Source organism: Elephas maximus, chromosome 5 (assembly GCF_024166365.1).
Source record: "Elephas maximus indicus isolate mEleMax1 chromosome 5, mEleMax1 primary haplotype, whole genome shotgun sequence".
Taxonomy (NCBI): domain Eukaryota; kingdom Metazoa; phylum Chordata; class Mammalia; order Proboscidea; family Elephantidae; genus Elephas; species Elephas maximus.
In genome coordinates this window covers 86624386-86649893 of record NC_064823.1, presented here as the reverse complement: position 1 = coordinate 86649893, position 25508 = coordinate 86624386, and the positions used below count along the sequence as shown (strand labels likewise).

At 37.6% G+C, this 25508-nt stretch overlaps 1 protein-coding gene across 4 annotated transcripts in view; it reads left to right on the top strand.

The window, feature by feature from the left end:
- SLC4A4 (solute carrier family 4 member 4) overlaps positions 1-25508 on the top strand; it is a 387871-nt gene that overhangs the window by 167232 nt on the left and 195131 nt on the right. For 3 of the 4 annotated variants that reach the window (XM_049886070.1, XM_049886071.1, XM_049886068.1), the window contains exons 5-6: positions 4350-4510; positions 12704-12883. In XM_049886070.1, the coding sequence (XP_049742027.1) occupies positions 4350-4510; positions 12704-12883 (341 nt within the window). The remainder of the gene's footprint in view (positions 1-4349; positions 4511-12703; positions 12884-25508) is intronic. The other variant, XM_049886069.1, reaches the window with a different exon arrangement.

Genomic DNA, 25508 nt, shown 5'->3' with positions numbered 1-25508 from the left:
TAAGGAACTGGCTAGTTTTGAGATTTCCATTTCCATTCCCTTGTGGTTAAATCTTGACCTGAAGGACTGGTGTAATCCAGGAGGATGAGTAATACTGTTTCATAAATCTAAGCTAGTTAGTATTTATGATTTCTAAAACTACTTTTAAAACTTGTTCAAAGTCATAGTTAAGTCCAGTCAGGTTACTTACAATATAAACTATGGAGAGGAATGAAAAGAAAGATGGCCACACACACACAAAAAAAGCAGTGGTTTTACTTTTTTAAAAAATTTTTTATTATTGCTTGGACATTTGAGGGTGAGGGTTGAAAATAGCCACTGATGCGTACTGTATGTATGTGAGGCTTAGTATCTTTTGCAGAATGTGTTTGACAATACAGGTTTATGGCAACTGATAGAAGTGGGGACACATTTAGTAAAGATGAAGGAAGTGAGGTCTGTCTAAAACACCCATCCTTACTGCATTTCTGGCTGGCTCTTGTCGTTTGTCTTGAGCTTAAATTCTATGACCAAAGATTCTAGGCCTCAGCTAAATGTTAATAAGAGTACCTTTCTGAATAAAAAAAGTCATGCATTATTAATAGCTGACAGAATTATATGTAACCCTGACTTGATTTAAAAAATCATGGTATCCTCTAGTAGTGTCTTATCTTGAGCAATAAATTATAACATTGAATATAATATGATTTGCATAGCAGTTACCAATAAACTTGGTTAAAGATCCTGTGATCAAGCTCGAAAAGAAGAAATAGAAAAACCAGCAAAAGCCGGAAGCTGTATAAGGTGGAAACTTGTCAGAGAAGGAAAACTCAAATATTTCCCACTACGTAGAGAACCATAGAAATGTGTTGACTGCACCCTATCAATTGCAGAAAGCTTTTGAGATCCAGAAAAAGAAGTCAGTCTCGTTGAGTTCCAGCTCTCACAGGTTTCACTGTATATCTCAAGTTAACCAATGTGATGTACTCCAAAAATGGATTCCTTTCAAATTAACCCCAATTACCTTTTATTGTTTTAGTGAAGCCCAGAGAATTCTACAAAAAATAAGATGTAAAATTATCATTTTTCTCCCAGCCTTTTCTATTTCTGTAGTTCTAATTCCAACCAAGCTGAAGAACTACTAATTTAAGTGTATACCCAGACACACATACACGCACAGAGAGATTAAGACTCTTTCATTCTGTTCTAAAATGTTTCTCAACCACTTTTGTAGAAATAAACAAGGTACTGTTCTGAAGTTTTAAAACTTCTTTGGTATTATTGCATACTTTTTAGCTTGTGAGGAAGACCTAAGTAAAAATCCCACTGACTGTATTTTGGAATTCAAGGGCGAAGAGGGAGGCTTTTAGAATTGAGGGTGAGATTGGAAATAAAGTTGTCATTGACATGCAGGAGTTGTTTGGCTTTGAGAAGCTTCCTTAGAGGAGCCTGGAGTCTTTGGACATAGCTAAAGTGTTTCTGAATCATATGAGTGTTGGGCTTAATTAAAGTTCTGAATTTTCTTTGACATTGTGGCTGATCTCTTGCTCTATTTTCACCCTTGGTTCTATTAATGTGTTCTTTTTTTCTCCCCTGGGGGTGGTGAACAGCCTATAAATAATACCTTATGTAGAGCTTCCTCTGATCTCTGCCCTTTGTTCCCCTCTTTAGTGAGTTAGATGAGTGTTTAGCCTTTTCTAGGAAAAAGTTTTTCAATCATTAAACTTTTGGGTGAAGAATTTAGAAGACATTTTTTTTTTAACTCCCTCTTTATCTTTTTCCAATGTATTTCAGAAGGTTTGAAGTGAGAGAAAAGCATTTTTGTTTGGGTCACAATGAATAGCAAAATGATGATGCTGTCCTGTTTTTTTTCTTTTTTTATATATAGTATAGGAAGAGTCTATATGTATACTGAAAAAAAAAAAATCAAACCCATTGCTGTCAAGTCGATTCCAACTCATAGCAACCCTACAGGATAGAGTAGAGCTGCCCTATAGGGTTTCCAAGGAGCAGTTGATGGATTTGAACTGTCGACCTTTTGGTTAGCAGCCAAGCTCTTAACCACTGAGCCACCAGGGCATAGCATGTGTGATATAAAGACTGTCAAATGTGTTTTGCTCTCATTCCTATTAAACTCATTTATTGCTATATATTGCTAAGTTATCAAAATGCCCAGGAGTCTTAGAAAGCAGGAGCTATGAAAGAGAGTTGTTTGTTTCAGTGCTAAGGTTTGTAGGAGATTTGTTATTATCAGACTGCTCTCTTGTTTGCTGAGCTTGTGTGTTTTTAAACATATGTAGAGCTAGAATTGAAGGGTAAAGTTTCTATTAGAAATTCGGAGAGAGGGGAACACATGTCCACCAAGAAATATCTGTTGAAGTAAGACCTGGCACAACATATTGGCTCTCTGTAAGCATTAACAAAGTGATATTTTGCGTATATCTGACCACTTCACACATCATGCCCTCCAAATACTTAAGAAAAATATTGGTTCACCAATGATATTTCACCTTATATAAACTTGCTTTGTGGAATCACAACACGGTTTGTACAATGCTATTTTTACGCATTGTAGTTTCTACCTACATGGAGCATTTTGGAATGTATATATATATTTTTACCTTACTTAAAGTTTTTAGTTATCATTAAAACAACAAAAACAAAACAAAAAACTCAAACTAAACCCATGGCCAGAGAGGTCAATTCTGACTCATTATGGCTAACCTTGATAAGAATGGGAATTCTCATGCGAATCTGTGATACGCCAAGTGGCAGTCCTTCAAAAAGAACAAGGGGATACTGCATGGTTTAAAATCAGGAAAGGAGTGTGTCAGGGTTATATTCTTTCACTGTACTGATTCAATCTCTATGCTGAGTAAATAATCCAAGAATGAAGAAGAACACGGCATCAGGATTGAAGGAAGACTCATTAACAACCTGAGATATGCAGATGACACAACCTTGCTTGCTGAAAGTCAAGAGGACTTGAGGCAATTACTGATGAAGATCAAAGACTACAGCCTTCGGTGTGAATTACACCTCAACATAAAAGAGAACACAGATCCTCACAACTGGACCAAAAATCAACATCATGATAAATGGAGAAAAGATTGAAGTTGTCAAAAATTTCATTTTACTCAGATTCACAATTAACGCCCGTGAAATCAACAGTCAGGAAATCAAATGACATATTGCTTTAGGCAAATATGCTGCAAAATACCTCTTTAAAGTGTTGAAAAGCAAAGATGTCACTTTGAGGACTAAGGGCACCTGACCCAAGCCATGGTATTTTCAGTTGCGTCATGCACTTGAAAGATGGACAATGAATGAGGAAGACTGAAGAAGAATCGATGCCTTTGAATTATAGTGTTGGTGAAGAATATTGAATATACTATGGACTGCCAGAATAAATAAGTCTGTCTTGGAAGAAGTACAGCCAGAATACTCCTTAGAAGTGAGGATGGTGAAACTTCTTCTCGCATAATTTGGACACGTTATCAGGATAGACCAGTCCCTGGAGAAGGACATCATGCTTGGTAAAGGTAGAGGTCAGTGAAAAAGAGGAAGACCCTTGATAAGATGTACTGATACAGTGGCTGCAACGAAGGGCTCAAACATGGTTTGAGACAGTGTTTCTTTTCTGTTGTACATAGGGTCGCTATGAGTCAGAATTGACTGGATGGCACCTAACAACAACAGCAATCATTTTTAAGAATTTCATGGTTATTTACCAAATCCACTGTCATTGAGTCCTTTCCGACTCATAGAGACCCTATATGACAGAGTAGAACTGCCCCATAGGGTGTCCGAGTCTGTAAATCTTTACAGAACCAGACTGGCATGTCTTTCTCTGATGGAGCAACTGGTGAGTTGCAACTGCAGACATTTCAGTTAGAAACCCAAAGCTCTAACCACTGTGCACCCAGGCCTCCTTTAGTTCCATACCAAAAACCCACTGCCGTCAAGTCGATTCCGACTCACAGTGACCCTATAGGATAGAGTAGAACTGCGCCATAGAGTTTCCAAGGAGTGCCTGGCAGACTTGAACTGCAGACCTCTTGATTAGCAGCCGTAGCACTTAACCACTATGCCACCAGGGTTTCCATAGAGTTGACTATAAAACCAAGGATTATTTGGCTCCTTTTGGTTTAATTTCTTTCTCTCTAACACTAAGGGAGAGAGAGTCCTAGTGACTCTGTTTGGTGTATTTATGTAGGTAATGTAATTAATGATATAATAAGCTTTTAAGACTCCACAAAAGGAGACATTTTGGAAGTGCTTTTGGACGTGGAGGTGGAGGGGTTGATGTTGCTATTTCCAGAGGAGCTTAGAACATTTTTAATTGCTAAGCACTAATCTCATCTTTCTAGGTGGATTAAATTTGAAGAAAAAGTGGAACAGGGTGGGGAGAGATGGAGCAAGCCCCACGTGGCCACATTGTCCCTTCACAGTTTATTTGAGCTGAGAACGTGTATGGAGAAAGGATCCATCATGCTTGACAGGGAGGCTTCTTCTCTCCCACAGTTGGTGGGTAAGTATATTGTTTTAATTTACTATCATCTTTTGTAGCTTTACTTAACTATGAGTCTCCATTATTACAAATGACTTCTAGTATAAGCAGAGTTAAATATTCTATAACATTTATTCTTTCTTTTTTATATTATAAAGCTAGTGTGGTTTATTGCAGAAAAATTAGAAAATATAGAAAAAAATTAAGAAGAAAATAGAAATTTAACTATTATATCCCCATCCAGTCATAGCCATTGTTACCTTATATTGGCATAGTTTCATCCAGTTTTTTTCTCAGTCTTCTCTCTATGTGCTTCATTTTTTTCTTATGCTTTTAATGATTTTTTTTTTGTTACAGTTGGGATCGTACTGTATATGTACAGATTTGCATTCATTTCCTTCACTTGTAGAATAAGATTAATATTTTGAATAGGCTTCCCCCCTCTGTCCTTGGTTATATTGGAGTGAAAATTTGGAAACCAGATTTCTAGAACACTTTGACTGTAGACATTGCACTGAACTTCTCTTGTCCTCAGGTTTATCATCTATAAAATAGGGCTTAAGTCTTCTGTAAGAAGGAAATTATTCTAGTTCTTGGGTTGGGACTAATTATGTAGGGTAGAGAAAGGTTGTATGGGGCAGGAGCTAGCAAGACCTTAGGGGTTAGTGGCTGAGTCAGGTCACGTAGGTGTCGAGTATCACTTGTATAAGCACTGGCAAGTCATTGAGCCTCATGGTACTGGGCAGCTTTGGCATCATTTGTAGTTAGTGTTATGTGAATTGAATGTTAGCCTGTTGAACACCTTGGATACATGTCACTAAATTCCAAAGAGGAATAATTGTTTTAGTTTTCTAGCAAGAATTTTTTCTAAGCTGCCTTATTACCCTTCAGATTCAAGTGTGCTAGAGATCTCATTTTCCTCAAGAAGAGGTTCCTGGATACTACTTGTTATTGTTTGGAAGATTTCATAACTAGGTGACCAGTAGATTTGTAGGAATGACTTATTTTCCCAAGGATTCTGTAGTGTGCCTACCCAGGGATTGTGGAGAAGAGAAGGTGGAATGTGACCCTGCAAAAATGACCAGGATAACATTCCTCTGTAATGTCAATTTCCTGCAGAATTTCTTTGAACAGTCAATTCTTGTTATTTATGGTAGTTAGGTTCTATAAAGGCCCTGCGAATATTGAATTAGCAAATACAGAGCCAACCTCATGGGTGATTCAAATTTTTTGCCACTCTGTGCATGTGCATGCCCATGAATGTCCACAAAAGTATTGATTTTAAGGCTACAAATACATTTTAGCAAGTAGGTGAATTCACAAATACTAAATATGTGAATAATGAGTCTTGACTGTGCATCCCTGGGAAGAAGGCTTGTTTACGGCATCTGTGTCATTATAGACAATGAGAAGGGTAGAAAATTCATGTTGGAAGAAAAGATTAAAGATTAGTTGTAAAATGAGGCACATATCTGTTTGACGTATATTTATCTGGTTTTTCTTCAGAGAGCTTGTTAGTTAGATTTGCAGAGAAGCCCCTTGGTTCACATGCATCTGAGATACTGGGTGGTTGGGGGAGAAGGTGCTGGATGGACAGAATTAATTAGGTCATGCATTTATTCAGCAGTGGTACATGAACCTCTACAACATGCCAGGCACTCTTCTAGGCCTTGGAATTAGGTTTGCAAATCTACCATTTTGTAAATGGGATAAGTTAGAAATTCATATCCACACAGGCAGTTAGAAGATGATGTAGCAAATAGTGTTCTATGTAGAATTTTTCATATTTGACAAGGAGGTGAGGCTGAAAATTGAAATTTGATGTGTGAGGAGAGCTCTTGGATTATTGTACCAAGAGAAGGTGGGGCCCATCTATAAAGATGGAGAGAAGCAAACAGAAAGAATGATTTTCTAGGCATTTTATTCCATTGAATTTTTTTATTTGTTAAAAGCTGGGAGATTGTTATACAAAAAAAAAAAAGAAAAATATAATAGCAAAAATCAATCCAACTTTTTTGAGTGAGAATTGCAAAGTTTCTGTGTTCTCAGACAGTAAGAACTAACAAAGATGTTTGAAATCAGGCAAGTTGAAAAATAAGTCAGAAATGCATAAAGGCAGGGAAAAGGGGAAAAGAAACTTATGACTAGGCCATGTATAGGCAACAATATAGGGAGAAGGATCACCAGAAAGATTCCCATATTAAAAAAAAAAAAAAAATCAATCTTACCATACGCCATGATTATTACCTGAGCTTTTACCATTTAGAGATTCATTGCAGGGAGTCCTGGCTTTGTCCTCTATTAAAATGTACATCTCTCTGGGAGGACTCTCCCCCTCCCCCCCCCCAAAAACCCAATGCCACTGCCATCGAGTTGATTCTGACTCATAGTGACCCTGAAGGACAGAGTAGAACTGCCCCATAGAGTTTCCAAGGAGCCCCTGGTGGATTCAAACTGTCAGCCTTTTGGTTATCAGCCTTAGCACTTAACCACTATGCCACCAGAGTTTCCTCTCTGGGAGGGGTCATGTATTAATTACTTGAGATGCAGAATGGCATCATAGAAAGAATGCTGGATTTGAAGTTGGGAAGTTTTAGTTAAAGTCTATTCCTTTCTAGCACGTAAGAGCATGGGCAAGTTACTTAACTCTTTGGGAGTCTCAGCTTCCTTATCTGTAAAGGCAGGGTGATAGGGTACCACTCAGGGTTGTCGTAAGAATTAAAAACGGTTATCAGATGTAAGTGTTACATACCTGTATGTCTATCCCAGCACACATTAGTTTACCTAGATATTTCTACATGTCACCTTGTGGAGGGCTGAGTGTGGGTGAAGGGCTCAGATAGATGCTCTGGGACTTCGTGAGCAGGAGAAAAGATTCTGAAAGGTGAGGCAGACAAAGCTAGAGACAGTTTGACAGCATCCTCACTGAGCCGGGGCTGGTCAACGAAGGTAATGAAAGTTGATTTGTATACTTGAGCTTTTCTGTGTTCTGTGAAACTATCCTTGGAATCTTCAGCACCAGGAAGGGCCATCTTAAGGAGCTTATGGTCCTGAGAAACTGACCCTTTATGTAAGTAGAAGACAGATTTCCACATTGTAGTGGAGCTGCTTTAGTCACCGGGCAAAAGAAGAGAGATCTCAGTGCTTACTACACATGTTTAGGAAATGTTAACCAAGCGTTTTACATCCTCACTTTAATTTTTCATCACTTTTTATTATCCAACTTTTTCTCCAACCTCCATGCATTCACTTTAAAAATTGTGATTAGATTTTAAAATTAGACACCATTAGGTCACTTTAAGGTGTCATCACTTGCTAATATGTTTGCTCTGCAGTTCCTAGGGCAGGCAGGCAGCCAGCCAGTGCTGTCATTCTGGACCTGATAATACAGAAAAACAATTCAGAGGCAACTAACACACATTACAGGCAAAACGAAGGGGAAAAGGGCCAGATTTGCAGGGGTGGGGAGAAGAGCATGCTTGGCAGAGAGTGCAACTGGCTAAAAAGAAATACTTAAAAAATCCTCTGAAATCAAAACATCACCATACTAGTTTCTGTTGAGTCATTCCCAACTCATGGCCACCCCATGTGTTGCAGAGTTGAACGACACTCCTTTGGTTTTTCAAGGCTGTGGCCTTTGGAAAGCAGATTGCCAGGCCTGTGTCTTCAGAAGCATCTCTGGGTGTGTTTGAAACACCAGCCTTTCAGTTAGTAGATGAGTGCTTAACTATTGGTGCCACCCAAAACTCAAACCAAACCCACTGCCATCGATTCGATTTCAACTCATAGTGACCCCTTAGGGTTTCCAAGGCTGTAAATCTCTACAGAAGCAGCCTACCACATCTTTTTCCCGCAGTGCTGCTGGTGGCTTAGAACCGTTGGCTAAAGAATCAAAACGTTGTTGTTGTTAGATGCTGTCGAGTAGGCTTGTAGTGACCTTATGTACAACAGAAAGAAACAGCGCCTGGTCCTGTGCCATCCTCACAATCGTTGCTGTGTTTGAGCCCATTGTTGGAGCCACTCTGTCAATCCATCTCGTTGAGGGTCTTCCTCTTTTTCTCTGACCTCTGCATCAAAACACTACAGAGGATTAAAAAACATGAAGAAAAAAGAAAAGCCCTTATTTTATTTTAAATGACAGAAGATGGCACAGTAACTTGGTTATAGCCATTATTTAGTTACTAAAAAAAAAAAAAAATTCCTTTTCTCTCAGAGGATTAAGTCGAGTTGTTTTGTCCTGAATCTCTCTGGTAATTCTGAGTTGAGAATTATGCACAGCCAAGGGTTGATGGATCTCCTCCCCCCATAGCCCCCATTTCTTTTCAACAAATGAGAAGAAAAAGAATAGCAAATGTGATAATATCAAACAAACGATAGCGTGATTTTCAGCCTTCTTTGCAGTCCACCTGCTACTCCTTCGCATCAGACTGCCTCTGAGGCATGCCACCCCAGCAGGCTTAAAGGCACCTCCATGGAAAGGGCATGAGCAGTGGGCGACTGGTTAAGCTGGTGTGACTTCTCACACTTACAGAAAAAAACTCAGCCCAATACTGATTCTCCTCAGGACCTCTCCCTTTTGAATGCTAACAGAAAAATACGTCTTTAAAGTGTTACAGAGGATAAAGGATCATTTTCATGGATTACTTCAGTAGCCTTATTGTTACTATCACTATAATTCTACATTTCAAGAATGTCATTCACATATGAAGCCAAGTATGCAGGAATTTCCTTCCCTTCTAAATAATAATAATCATAAAACTGTAAGTCACTTCAAGTATTTTTTTTTTATGTTAGAAAATGGATTTGGAAAACAGCTCTATTTTTGAGTTCTCATTTTTATGTTTTATTTAAAAGTATTCCTGAGCTGTTCATGTTGGCAGATGGGTTATTCATGTTGTTCCTTTCTTTTTAAAAAATTGGAGTAACTCCATTGTTTTTTGTAATCACGAAAGTAATATATGTTCATTTAAAAATAATCAGAAAAATATTGCACACATGCAAAAATAGTCACTAATCTAGTCTTTTAGATCTGTCTTCCCAGAATATTTTTTTTGTAATCTGTTTACATATACGTAATTTATTTTACAAAATGGGATCATACTGCACTATTTTAATCTGTTCTTTATTACCTTAAAATGTAGTGTGAATGTATTTCCATTTCATAAAATGTAAATTGACATCATCATTTTAATGGCTGCAAAATATTCAGTAATCCTCTGTTACCAGGTTTTCAGGTTACTTTCAAACTTTTATTGCAAAGAAAAGAAGTCAGCATCTTTGTTATATTTATGAAATTGATTTTTTCTTTGTATAGATTTCTAGTGGTGGAATGTTCAAAGTGTGTGAAAATAATAAAGGATTTTCATATATATTTGCCAAACGGCCTTCAAGAAAGGTTGTATTAGTTAATACTGTCATCACCAGTATATGGAATTACCTGTTGCACACACCCATGGCATTACTGGGGATGGATGGTGTGAACTATTAAGTGCTCAGCTACCACCCCAAAGGTTGGTGGCTTGAACCCATCCAGAGGTACCTTGGAAGACAGGCCTGGTGATAGAGCAGTTCTACTCTGCACACATGGGCTTGCCATGAATTGGAATCAGCAACTAACAACAAAAACAAACTTGATAAATCATGTCTTATCATTGATTATATAAATTTGTTTAGATTGCCTTTGTTAGTCTTGAAGTTGAATATTTCTTTATATGGTTTTAGACCTTTATATTTCTCTTAAGAATGCATGTTTATGACCTTTGGCCAATTTCTGCTGGGATGGGTGTCCTTCTCTTGGTTTGTAAAAGCTCTGCATATACAATTTTTTTTTTTTTTATCTTAGAGCTTCCTTTTTAAATAAAGAAAAATATTGTGTGATATGGAAAAACCTCTAAGCTATGAGCCAGAAAACTTGGGTTTATTTTTTTTTGGGGGGGGGTTGCTTGTAATTAGTGTATATCTATTTGCAAGTTATCTCCTTAGCCCTCTCTTTTCTCGTCTGTACAGCAAAGGGTTGTATTTGAAGCTCCTTAAGGTTCCTTTCAGCTCTACTATCATCTATAGTTGGCACTTTCCTGGTTGGTAGCGTCTGTGGGATTTTGAACACTGAAGACTTAATTTCAGTGTAGCTGTGAAATGTTACTGCCCCCGCTTTTTGTTTAAAAGGTTTTGTAGTTTATGCTTAAAGAGATCCCTGTAATGTGGGCCATTTTAAAGGAAACTTAATGAAGGGCATAAGCTGCACAGATGTTTAAACCTGTTCCAACTGGTGATTTCCAGGCATTAGTAACAGGGCGGCTGTGCATACATACGGATTGGTTTGAGATTACAAGGGACGGCAAGAATAGAGGGAGGCCTTGCCAACAAGGGGAGATAAGAAACACTTTAATCCACAACCCTGGAATTAGAGTAGGAGTTTGATAACACTTGCTGCAGATATGTTGGGGCTGTTTGTTTACTTTTATGGTTTTTCTGTAAAATGGACTTTCTACATTGAACAAAGGGAGAGTAGAAAGGGCTGTGTTCAGTAGGCACCTAATTATTTTACTGTAGGACAGAGGGTTAATTTTAATTACAGGATCAGCTCTGTGAGTTTTACTGAGTGGGGGTTTGTGTCGTTAAAAATACACAGAGCTAAAGGCCACTCTCAAACCGAAACACTCCTAGGGGAGAAACCATTCCTGCCTTGCCGAGGCTTCCTACCAAGTAGTCCAGTGTTATGTGGCATTTATGGCATCTCTCTAAGGCATGGGATGGAAAATCCTGGATTCAGCCTCTGCCTGGCTCACAAACAGTTGACTTTAGGCTATGTAAATTGCCAGTTTCTAGCTATATGCTGTGAGGGCAGTTCCTTGAGTGCTGTGAAGATAGACTTCTGAGAGCTATAGTCATGCCCAGGCAAAGTCCCTTGAACATCTGTACTAACTTCTCAGCGATGCTGTTATCTTACCAGTGGCCACAGTTTTCTTGCCAGGATTTTGGAAAAGAATAGCTTTTGTTCTTTCTTCCACTTTTATATACTGAGGAATTTGTCCAAGAGTAAAAACGCTGACTTATTCTAGATGCATCTGTTTACCAGAAAAGGTGGGCATGGGATTCATTGCTCTGATTCTATGCAGAAGACAAAAGTTCCACCTGCATACAGTGAGCTAGCTGTACATGTCTTGTACAGGTACTATGATGTTTTGTCTTTAGCCCCATTCTGGCGAAGGAAATAGCTGCTTGCCAATGTTGGCATTAGAGTAAGATGCACCAGGCTAAGTTTATGCCATACTGCTGACATACCCATTGAACCCATTGCCGTCAAGTCGATTCTGACTCATAGCGACGCTATTATCACCCTTTAATTGTGAGAAAGAGGGTTTTTTTTTTTAAACTTTCTATTAGAGTAAGAACTTCGCCCTTAGCAGAGTGATGCATGAAACAATTTCTATGAAACAGTCATCTGTTTTAGCTAAAAATGTACTCAAAAAGAGCTAATAGAAATTTTATTTATTTATTTTTTGCATTAAGACTAAGATGTTAAAATTTCATAGAAAATTTGGGTCAGGTTATACTTCAGAATGGCTAATGGAAATGCAATGTAAAGGCTTTAGAATAAATCTTCTTACAAAAAACTAAGGTATAATTCTGTAGTGTAATCTTTCTTTTATTGTATTTGGCGTGCATACAACCTGATATTGGGAAAGGTATTGTTTTCCTTTACCATATCCTATTATAAAAATTCTAATATAACACTATGGAAGAATTTGGGGAAATAGATGACTAAGCCAACAGTCTCACGACTTTAATTTTGCTTATTCTTGTCAAAGTTTTTTTGTATCATTTATACTTCTGGCACACTTGCTATTATAGAGTACATGAAATTTTTGAATCTTTCTTTTTTTGACTTAATTGAAAGATGCAAATTACTGACTTGACTGTGTTACAGAAATATGTGATTTATGTGAATTCACGATTAACTGGAATTGAAAAAAATGAACAAAAGACAATTCTGCCTCTCCAAACATACAATTAATATTGGAATATTTATAACTCTCATTGATGCCAATATCTTTGTATCATTATCCGTCACAGAAAGTGGGAGCTTGGCAATTTGGAAAATAATATGTTGATACTAAATTGGAGGATGGCATCCATAATGTGACAGTAGAAGGTTAACTTTGTGATCTTGTGACTGAGATTTGTTTTTGTTTTCTTTTGCTTTTGTATCAGAGATGATTGTTGATCATCAGATTGAGACAGGCCTATTGAAACCTGACCTTAAGGATAAGGTGACTTATACTTTACTCCGGAAGCACCGGCATCAAACCAAGAAATCTAACCTTCGATCCCTGGCTGACATTGGGAAGACAGTCTCCAGTGCAAGTAGGATGTTTACCAACCCTGATAATGGTAATGCAGGGGCCGCTGGCTGCTGCTTTCTCTTACACTCACCTTTACTACATCTCTTGTCATCTTTTCTTTACCCCCTCCATCTTCCCTCCTTTCTGAAGTTCATATGCCATAGCCATTTCACAATGACATGGTTTATCCAATTGGGCAGGTTTGCAGTCTGCTGGAAAGATTGCAGCCACTATTATTGTAGACTGCAAATGGTGGGGGGCCTTGCTTGCTCCACATATATCTATTCTGACTGACTGAGGAGATTTGGCAATAACTGTATAATGAAACAACTGAATATTTTATGTGAATCAGCAAATATGTAGATTATTGAGTACATTAGAGAGTATACTTTAGAGATGATGGTTTGTCACAATTTGGATGGTACATAAACCCCATAAACCCGTTGCCGTTGAGTTGATTCTGACTCATAGCGACCCTATAGGACAGAGTAGAACTGCCCCATAGGGTTTCCAAGGAGTGCCTGTTGGATTCGAACTGCTGACCTTTTGGTTAGCAGCTGTAACACCTAACCACTATGCCACCAGGGTTTCCTGGAGAGTACATAAGATATGATAAATGTCCCAAAGCCCCGCATCATGAGGTGCTTGCTTGGTACGTGAGATGATGTCGAGCCTGTAGTTGATCATTTCATCAAAGTTAAGATTCGTTGTTACCACTCAGAAAAAAAAAATCTGCTTTTTTGTTGTATGGTAATGATAGTGAGGTGTAAGAGTAATTATTCAAGGTAAGTTGTTAACCCCATCATATAGGGATAGGAAAAGCACCGTGTCCTATTTATACTCTACTGCATTTACCGGCATTTCCTACAAAGTGTTTATCTTCCATATTATGGTCTCTGTTTTAAACTTTATGTTATGACTGGATGAAATCTGAGAAGGGAAAAATACAGTTTCCATCCAGTATTGAAAACGAAAGCATGGTGGAAAGAGTTGCTAAGCATTGGGCTGGTAGAACCAGGTCTCCTTCCATCCCACCCCCAGACTTGTTTAACATTAAGAGAAATCATCATTGCCCTCAACTGCCTTGTCAGAATAACATAAAACATGTTGTGGAAAAGGTGAGTTAAGTGAATTGTAATAAACTGAATTCCAACTCATTCAGCCACTTTGCTTTTAAAAATTAGGTTTTCTCACTTATTAAAATTAATGGTTGGGTGAGAGAGAGCTTACTATTAGCAAACTTTCTCTGGTATATTTTTGAACCGTTCCATTATTGTTATTTCTTAATGTGTTTTTAGTTATTAAATAGAACAAATTGAAAAGTTCAGTTTTATTGAGTGACTTATGTATTGATTTAAAGACTTTAAATCTTTTTCTTTCTTTAAAAGCAAAACAGTATATAAATTAATATTTTATAAAAAGCTTTTATTAAAAACATTCACAAAAAATAAAATCTAATCAAGAACATTTCTATTACAATTTGATGGTACCTACCTTTACCTGGAATATTATTGCCTGTGGGAAATGTTTTGGTTTTTGTGTGTCTGTTCTGATTTTTTTTTTTTTATTGTATATTTGAAGAGAGGGTTTGCTTAATTCTTGAAAATGCCATGGGATAAACAATTTGTTATAATTGATATCACAAATATTTCATTTTAGAAAACCACTCATGTTTTTGAAGTAGTAGCAACTAATAAAGCTGAGATCCCCTTTTATATCTCATTTGATAATCTTTTTCATATAAAATGAAATCCAGTTGGAGTTTTTTTTTTTTTTATCATGGGCTTTAAAGTATAAAGAATTAAGAAAGAATGGTATATTGTTTTCAAATACTGCTCTATTTGCAAAGAGAAGAATAATGAGTGTATCAGCGTCAGAGTGCCTTCCACCAGTGTGGCGTGACCTTCATTTTTATCGATGTGCAGGCAGGGTAGAAATTAGAAACAGATGGGTCTCGGAGTCTATTACTTTGTGCTTTAGGAGAAATTATTTGGAGATGGAATACAACTAATGGGTTGATATTGTTCAAGTCATTCAATCCTTTATCCTATCAGTAGATCTTTGCAGTTCAGAGGAAAGTTGAAATTGCCTTCATCATTCACCTTTTCACCTGTGAAATGTTATATATGCTGGGCAGAAAGCAAATAGGGATGGCAGGCAGTTCCTTTCCGGCTCTTCAACTGATCAGCTTGCACCCTGAAGCATGGAATACTATTAGGCCTTTTAAAACATGGTATTATTGGCCTTTGTGTTATCTAACTCTTTTTAAATATCCAGAGGCAGGATTTGGCTTTGAGAGATTCTATGGCAATCAATTCCATGTGCCTCTAAAGAACATAATTATAAATTATCAGATGGCAAATTTTTGGCTTTCTAGAGGCGTTTATTCTGAACTTGCAAGTTTATGCATTTACCTTTCTCTTTGAGGGTTTAATTACTTAGTATCTTTAACAACTATGAAATGTTTTTAGAATAAATTTCTAAAATAAAGAGTTATAGAATTATTGCTGCTATTTTAATAAAGCCAGATTGTCATTTCATAACTGTTATAGCTGAAGCTAGATTCTAATATCCCCATGGAAAACCTAGATAAACTTGTGTCACCTTAATCTTCTATCCTAAGCTAGAAAATAGACCCAGTGATACTTTCAGCCTTAGTTATTATATCCACAATGCAATCGATAGCTGAAATTTATGGAGATACTACTTCAAGTTAGGAATTTTTTCATTTCTCAGTGGTGTGCTGGTGTCAGCTCTTATCTATTTGCAAGAGTCAATTATTATCAATAATTTCTTGAGCTGTTATAAAATGTCGCTATTTTTAAAAATTAAATTACATAATCTTATAACTAAGTAATTATATTAAAACAAAGCTTAGCAGATACTCAAAGCATACAACTTCCTTATTTTACTACATTTTATTATAATCTATGCTCTTAAGGTTATTTACATTTATTGTGCCTGTATGGTGGAAATGCTGTATAATGGCGGACTCCTACTCTTCTCAACTCCACATTTAGTTCCTTCACGTTGACAGCTAGGAATTGGCCACAATGGTCATATTTATACCACAGAAATCAACAAGCACTGTGAATCAGAACTTGGTTTATTGATTTGTCAGATGTATCTAGACTTTAAATAGTGATGGAGAAAATGCTAATAATACAGATTAAATTTACAAGTATGTCCTGTCTGTAGCTGTTAAAATGTGAATAGCACAAAAATTGAGGAAATATTCTTCTAGCATTTGAAAACTATTACTCAGTTTAGCAAAGGAGTCACCACATCATTGATGAATGAGTGAAGCCTGACATATGTCTTCATTGTTTCACTTTCTTCTTACTCATGAACATAAGTGAAAATATTAATTAACACTGATGTTAAAACTACACTTGTTCATCATTTGCAACCATAAGTTGGCTACTGATGCATGAGTTAGTCAAAAACCATTAAGAGCATTCTATGAGAATCAACTGGCTATATGGAGTTTGCAATAAAGGATATTGTGTATTTTATTATTATTTTTACAATTGTGTGCTACAACAAAATTGTGTATTTTATTATGGTTTTACAGTCCTTTTGTCAGTATAATTTATAATATATATTTTCTGTAGAAATGGATGTCAAACATTTATCAGCATACCATTGTCTTTGTCCATACTTAAGACTAATGCTCAGCTTTTAGGGCCCTGTTGTGATTAAGGGTTCCAGATAGTTTAGTGTTTATTAAAAGAAACGAGAAACATTTTTATTTGTAATAAATCAGGGGAGAATCAGGCTAGCTTCCAAGATGTTAAGTATTGTGAAATTGCTACTTCTCTGGGACATCTGTGAATTCTGATGTACATGTCTCTTAGATACTAAATTTTAGGGAAGTGCTATAATTTCTCAATATAATAATTGAGGCATTTGTAGAGAGTTAGTGTTGAATGAAGAAATTAATGAGGTTTTAGTTTCCTCTGGTATTGGGTTTTCCTTTACCCACTCTTTATGTTTTCCACTATTTTAGGTTATACCTGATGAAATTGCTGTTTTTGTGGATAAGGTACAGCTGACTGCCAGCAATTTCATGTGGTTTCACCTAAGATACCTAGATAATTGCTGTGTTATTTTAGTTTACTATGAAAAAATAGCTTTTAATCCTAGAAACATTCCTTGGTAGAATTTGAAAAATCAAGTAAGTTACATTTAGTTTGCCTTTTTTTAGGAAGTAAAGGCAAAGTTTATCCTCAGTTAATATTTATTCATTCCACAAATATTTATGAAGATGTTTATGACAGGGTTACCTGATAATTCTGTTAAAAAATTATAGTTTATAAGATGGTCTGATTAAAAAAAATCATTTAGCATTTAAGTGCACACCTTTGATATGTATTATTTTACAGAAGATTTATAAAAGATGAATGAAATCCAATTTAAGGACCCCAGACTACTAGGAACCTTAATATGAGTATTCAGCTTTCACTGTTTTTGTGGAAATTTGAGTAAAGCCACCATCAGTTTGCCCCTGTTCTTTTACAGTCTTCTTCATTCTTTCCCTAGACTGTCACAAGAATCAATTCCTTGCCCACCATGGTCTAGGAGTGTAAGTGCCCTTTATTGAGAAGCAGCTTTTGTTATCCAATCAGAACGAGACTATGAATCTCATTTTTACCCAGTTCAGTTTCATGATCCCATTTTTTATTTGGGCAAAGATTTTTTTTTAATTAAAAATTGGAAGGATAATATTGTGCTCTATTTAGACGTCTGTAATACAGAGATAATGAGAATTAAATGAGATAATATATGTACAATGTTTGGCATGGTGACTGGCACATAATAATCACTCAACAAATGTTATTAAAGCATGTACAATATGTTTAAGCACAGTTTAGGCAGAAGAAGCTCATGTTGACTAGGAGTAGTTTCTGAAATGATAACTATTTGCTCTGTAGCTTACTATTTGGAAGAAACTCATGGATAAAGTGCTGATTTATTTCCTTTGCCCTTTGGTGAGTGATACCAACATGCTTTCCTTGGCAATGGGAAGAGAGGAAGCCTTTCTCATCACAGTCCCCTTAGTCTGTCACCTTTGTTGGTGGCACTCTTTGCTGAATGGCTGTTAGGGAAGCCCTCGACCACACGGGGAATCTGAGAATTTAAACTCCTTCAGCAGGCAGGTGAGCCGGATTCACTGACATCTCTGGGCCGCAGTGGTGGCTGGCTCCCAGGCCCCATCCTGCTCCTCCACACTTCTCCTGGCCCCTTCTGTATTTATGGGGACTCGGGGCCTGCTCCGGATTGAACCTTGGGTTTTGTCTTCAATTTGCTACTTTTTTCTCCCTTTTTCTTTCAATATGAGAATGAGAAATGTGATCCACTTGCTGCCACCCCTTGTTGCCACCACATACTTTCTCCCTGGGTTCCTTTTTTCAAAACCACCTACCAGGCAGGATGCCACTTCCTAGCTGTCTCCACCACACTGCTGTTTTTGAAATAAGCACACACTTTGAGGCATTTCTTAAAGTGTAGTCTGTTGCTATTCCCCACAGGAAAATAGACACTGGTTAGCAACTCAGCTAAGGGAAGAAATCAGACTGTTATGGATTGAATTGTGTCCCCCAAAATATGTGTCAACTTTGCTAAGCTGTGATTCCCAGTAGTGTGTGATTGCCCACCATTTTTTTTTTTTTATGGTGTGAATAAGGCAGGATTAGATGCAGTTATGTTAATGAGATAGGACTCAATTTACAAGATTAGACCCAAAAACACCCACTACTGATGAGTCAATTCCGATTCATAGCGACCCTATAGGATAGAGTAGAACTGCCCCATAGAGTTTCCAAGGAGCGCCTGGCGGATTTGAACTGCTGATTTCTTGGTTAGCAGCCGTAGCACTTAACCACTATGCCACCAGGGTTTCCAGGTTTCCAAGGAGTGCCTGGTGGATTTGAACTTTAGACCTTTTGGTTAGCAGCCGTAACTCTTAACCACTACGCCACCAGGGGTTCTGCTTAGTGTGTCTTAAATCAATCTCTTTTGAAATATAAAAGAGAGAAGCAAGCAGAAAGATAGGGAGACCTTATACTACCAAGAAAGTAGTGCCGGGAGCAAAGCATGTCCTTTGAACCTAGGGTCCCTGTGCTGAGAAGCTCCTAGTCCAGAGAAAGATTGATGACAAGGACCTTCCTCCAGAACCTAACGAGAGAGAAAGATTTCCCCTGGAGCTGATGCCCTGAATTTGGACTTGTAGTCTCCTAGACTGTGAGAGAATAAATTTCTCTTCGTTAAAGCCATCTACTTGTGGTATTTCTGTTATAGCAGCACTAGATAGCTAAGACACAGACGTTAGTTAATAATTCTAGGCTCCGTTGAAATATAAGTGGGATTAGCTAGGCTCTTGTTACCTTGGATCTGATTTGAGATCAGACTATTTCAGTTACTTGGCCTGGATATTAAATCAAGCTGCCTGGACGCTGGCATGCAGTGGATCTCTCTTATACCACCGTTAGGTTTTGTAGCTTTCTCAGTCCTTTTAGAAAATCTTAGCTGTTTGTCTGGCCTTTGGATCTAAGCTTGTTGCAGTTGTCTCTGGCTGTTTTGCCCTTCTTTGCAGCCCCTTGCATCCTCTTTAATTCAGACCTGGTCCCTGAATCAGTGGATAAGGCAGGCATTTCTCTAACTTCTCCCCAGAGATTCTTTTTCTTTGAGGCAGCCATCATACTTCTCTAGTTCTGAGAGAGGTGATTCTGCATCTTGCCTCTCTGGGTCCCATGAGACATCAAGATGAAAGTCATCTTCCCAGGTGCCTTTTAGCATACAGTTAGGTACCTCCAAAAACCAGCAGCACATCCATGTGTTTTGTTCAGGACTCAGTTTATTTGCACAGCACAATAAAGGCCTGACCAGGACCCAATGAATGATCGAGCTCTTCTTAGATTAAATGAGCCAATCCATGTAAAGTTTCAAGCAAAGTTCCCAAATGGAAGTATTCCTTAGTAACAGTAGCTATTATTGTTATTACTAGATTTCTAATTCACCCATTAGGCACCATTCTTATTTTCTTTTCTTTTATTCAGGCAGGGGATTGATCTTCCAGATTTGTAATGTCCAGATCTTTAAATAAGCACTAACACATTTTTTCTCCAAAGGTCATTCCCTCCCAGTATTTGCTAGTCTATTCTGGTCTTTATGGCAATGAAGAGTCAGGCTTAACCTGATAGATTAACAGATATTAGATAATGCATGTGACTGTTTAGTTTTTGACATTGAAGACCTAGTTCATAATTTTTTGAAGACATGGCACCATATTTTCCAAAGGCCTCATTATAATCCTAGACTGATTCTTGGTAGTAGTGTGTTTTTGAGCAATTTGCATACTGTCCTTGAGCCTTAGTTTTAGTATGTATAAGATAAAGGTACTATTTTGTGCCTATAACCAGGACAAAATGATATACCTTTGTGAAGAGTATCTGAAGAGTGTAAAATGAGATACAACTGTAAGGAACAACTATTATCCAGAAATATTTTAAGGGGCCAATTTAGTGATTTTCAGATTTAAAATTGGAGATGAGACTTCAGTTCACCACCATTATTTTTTATGCTATTATTTTCTGTGGCTCCCTTTTCTTTTTTTCCTCTACCATTCCATATATGAAAACATTCTCGGAGTTTTGTCTTTAAAATAGTCCTGCCTTCATTCTCAACTTTATAGATGCCAAATAATACATAATGAGGCATCACTCGTGGGATTTATGTTTTTAATTTAGAGTATAAAGCTTGATCAGTGTGTCTGAGCAATGACAGTTCTTAGCTATCAATAAGTAATATATATATGTGGCAGGATGTTACCATGAAGTAAACATATTTTTAAATTTTAATAATTGTCAGTCTATCTTATACAGATAAGGTCTATGATAGGGGAAATGAACTGGGATGATTTTCTTTGCCTTATCCTACCACACATGAGCACTCTCTTCCATTTCACGGCCATGTATTTAAAGGAGCCTCAACTGATTTACTGCTCCCAACCCTGAATAAATTTTCTTCCAAGGCAGAGATCCTTGGTAGAGTTGTTTTTGAAAAGTCTTGGATTCCTCAGCTTCATCTAGCACTAAGAGCAGCTAGGAGAGTCGGTGTAGCAGTGAGACTACCTCCTGGTCTCTGTGATAGAGAAATAGAAGAGAAGAGGGGCAGGGAGAGTGAGGAGAGTAGGGAAGGCAAGATAGAAACATAACATGTGAGTACTATGCCTTCCAAAAATGAAAAACGGGGAATATAATCAAAGGCTTCCGAGAAGGATTAAGCTTGCCTCATTCTACTCAAACCCTGTTCTAGTAAAAATACAAGAGACAGAAAGGTCTTTTCAGATTTGTGTACCTGCGTTCTTAAAAAACACATTTTGAATTTAAAGTTGAATTTAAACGAGGTTAAAGTTGATGTCTTTGGCATTTTCCAACACTCTTCAGAATGTTAACAAAGGAAACATAATTCCATTAATGATACTGGTAGTGGTAACAACAGCAGTACCTCCTGTTTCGTGAGCACTTATTATAAATCAGGCATTGTTCTTGATGATGTTTCTAATGTCTATGTCATTGTCTCCATTTTTCAGACAAAAAAAGTGAAACTCAGAAATGTAAAATAACTTGCTTAAGCATATTATAAATGGGGGAACCTAGTGGGCTTAATAATAATATGCTAATTCAACAACAAAAGGTAATAAGCTTTCTTAAACAAATATTTCCAACTCATCAGTGAGTCCAGGTTTGTTATTCTGTGTAAGTATGTGATGTTGAAGGTTTTCTGGTGGTCATTCTACATCTAGGCATAGATACAGACCAAATATGGCAGACAGTCAAATGTCTTTATCAGTTTTCCAGATGGAGATTTCTATGTAGCCTGTACTAATGCCTCATGTGCTTACAGGTGAAATGCTGCTATACTCTTGTGTTAAATTTCTTGGCTAAATAGCAGTGTGGAATGCATAGTAGGTGCTTGATAACTGTTTGAACATACAATATTGAAACCTCAAAAGATGCTGAATAAATTTTATTTTCTTCTTAATGGAATGCCTAAACGGAATTTTGCTGGACAAGTTTTTTGGCCTACTTTCAAGATTCAAGTAGAGACAGCCTCATTTGAATAGGTTTGGAATTAATGGTTTTAAACAAGTTGATTCTCAAGAAGAACGTGAATCATTGGAAAAAAAAATGTCTTCTTCAAAAGTTTTTTTTGCTACAATCTAGATATTGGAAACCATCACTCAGAAGCCTTTAGAACCATATCTTTCCTCATCAAATCACAATGATGGAAACCAATTTCTGAATTGTTTATGTCTGAAGTCAGGCAAAAGTGATTTAATAGAGAATGTATAAGATGGTAGCAAAGCTGTTTATTTTATAGCTGAAGCGTAGAAGGGGCACAATAAAAGCATTAATTGGAAAAGGTGTACATAAGATATCGTTATCATCGTGTCGTTATCATAGGAAGTTTGGCTCCATATTTGGGAAGAACTTTTCAAAATTTGATCTCAAAGTCGAACTTTGGAGTAAATTTGTGAAGAGAAAGAAAATAGCATGACCGAGTTAACAGAGTTTGTAACCCTGCCTGCATAGAAATACATGGAGGGACCAACAAATTAAAATGTTGGAATTTGCCAGTGTAAGTATTGAATGGTGTGAGCCTCCCAGTTTTCACAAAGGTAGATAGCCAGATGGCTCCAGGTCAGGCTTTGCTGAAACACAGGTGCCAGGTCTCTACGGGCAGTTTCGTTTCCATGCCTGTCTTTAGAGCCAGGCTCTTTGCTGGTGTGCGCCAGGTTGTGTTCCACTGCCCTCTTGATGGTGAGGCTCAGCATCAGTGGAGGCTGTGTATTCAAAAAAGGTGCTTCCAACTTTAGTTTCCAACAAATTATACACTGACATGTTGAGAGAGGTAGAGGAGAAAGAAGGCATTGGGGAGAGTGAGTTGCCAGCACTTGAATTTTGAAGCAGCTGCAGACATTTTGTACTCATTTTACTAGCAAGCCATGGTCACAGTGATAAAATTTGGGTAGCTACACACTCACCACAAGCTAAAGAATTGGAAGACTGTTTTGGGTTTACTTTGCGTTACCACCTGCGTCAGTTTTCAGTGATCTGGAATTTCCTCAGGTCCATGTTTGGTCCTAGATCAATGGATATCAGTTGGCTAGCTTCTTCCTTTTCCTTTTGCTAAGCTTGCAGGAAGATTGGCACTTTAAGCGGGTCACTCAGTTGTCAAAAGAAATAGAAGGTTAAACTTGGTCAGTATGATAATACACATTTCTAAATGTTTCCCTCTTGACAAAAGCAATTTTGGAATTATCTCAACTGGTTCATTTCCCTTTTTCATTTTTCTTAGTGCCATAAAAACTTGCAAAGAAGTTCAATTATGGGAAACAATTAAAAATTCAGATTGCAAAGAGAAGACATCAGATTTGCCTCAAACAGGTGCTGGCACAGATGGCCCGCTTGCAAGTCCTGGCTTTATTTACAGCTTTTAAACACAGACAGATAAATTGACAAAAATGTTTCTGGATTTTATAATGTGCTGAATGCCCATATTTGGCAATAAACTTACATTAACTTGTAAATGGTTCAGTTTAAAAGCTGACCTCCTAAGAAGGCCCCATAGTTTGCACACTTGTGTGAATAGATTATCTAGCCTTTGCTTCTGGTTGGATATGCTTTGAATGTTTATTGCCTTGATAAATTAGTGGCGTTATTGTTTATTAAGAAAAAAACAAACAAAAAGAACCTACTCTCTCAAGTCAAATTGTATGCAATCTGATGACAGATATTACCAGCCTCATTGTCATTCCTTAAAGGAAATTATGTTGTCCATTTCTTACTAGCCTTAGACTGTGGCATTTGATAAGAATAGCAAAACAAATGACATGAAGCCCGAGTGAAACTCTCTTCAGGCAGACGTTGATGGCGCTATCTGACTGATGAAAAATATCTGGAGGTCCCATACTGTGTATTTAACCTGCATCATTATACTGTCTTTGATATGGCCTAAAATTTGGCATGGGTACACCAACTATTAAAATGATAGTAAAATAAGTATTAAGGAGAACCAGAAGATGAGGGTTAATAAGCATTTTAAATCTGTTTGTGTTAAGGTATCGCGTTGTCTATATCCCAGTCTCATGTTTCTGAAGGGCTGAAAAACAGGAGACAAAGGAACTTGTGAGTCAGTTCTATATTCATCAAGGAAAATATTTCAGAAGTGGTAGTGTGAAATTGTGCTTTCCGCATTTGTGCGCAAGATTTAGAGAAAGGTCTGGTGGGTACATTGTAAGAAAGCTGTCTACTAATATAACACCCTCCCACTGCTCTGTGCTTTACAAAACTGTGCAGCTTCCCTCTGTGTGTGCTTCTGTGGTGCCAAATTATTAACGGTTTTGCTCTTACATCTTGAGATTAGTGGTCATTATGTAAATCTTTCTTCTTTTGGATACAATCATGTTTTGTGTGCCACAACTGCAGGGCGGATCATCCATTGGTACTTGGAGAACCATAATGATTCAATGCAAATTGTTTTAGACATTTTTCATTCTGTGTTGGGATTTGTTCCATCTAAGGGTGCAGGGTCATGGGAGGGGGTGTGTCAATGTGATATGTCATTGTTCTCCTTTAACCCACTGTGTGATTTGCTTTAGTATTTTTTTTCTTCTCAATTAATGCTTTCATCCTCATCCTTGCTGTGGCTGCTCATGTGTCCTCCTCCTCCTCCTGTCTTCTGCTTCTGACACTAAAGCCCGCAGCCCGCTTGAGAACTCAGTGCCCTGCCTAGCAACCCGCACCTCGGATGATGACCCTCGAGTGCAGCGCACTCCCAGCGTGGGATGGCTAAGTAAGTCAATGACTGGGAAAAGGGCAAGGATGGTGGTGGTGGCGGGATCGGGAGGGCAGGAAGTTTGGACTCATGGGTACTAAGCTGAGGACATCCCAAGAATGTCTGAAAGAGTAAGACTTAATGATTTCTAAACTCACAATTAGGGACTTACTCCTCCTATCAAAGAGTGCACTACTAACACATTTTCTGTGTAATCTGTCATCCTGAATTCAAATTCAGTACCTTGTGAGGCAATGGAAAGAGTACTAGACTAAGGGTTAAGCCTGGCACTGGCAGCAGTCACTGTATGTGGCACTTCTCTGAACCTTGGTTTCCTCTTGGGGGTGATGATGCTGGACCTCCCTACTTTAGAGGATCATGAGGAAGATCACCTGAGATGAGGTCTCTGAAGGTGGCTTGAAAAGATTCAAGTTCTGGGTAAGAAAAAGAACTTACTAAGTTAATGATTTAAAAAAACAAAACAAAACAAATACCTGTTATGTGCCAAAGGACAGTAGGTGCTATGGACAGTGAAAAAGCAGCATAAGATAGGATCATCACTTTTTCAAAATGTAGACCTTCATTAAAGAGACAAGGTTTATATACTTGAAACCAAAAGAGAAAAGAGCACGCACAGGAAACTGCATGGATTTTCCCCTCAGTTTTCCAGATTCGTTATGTGTGATATAAATTCTTTGTAGTTGTCAAGAAGCCCATTCATAGTGACATCATTAAGCTTTTAACTGCTTTTTATTCCCTTTGATGTAATAAACGTATTGATTTAAGCTTCTTACTATTTTAGTAGGAGAAAATTTCACTTTCTTGGAAAGATG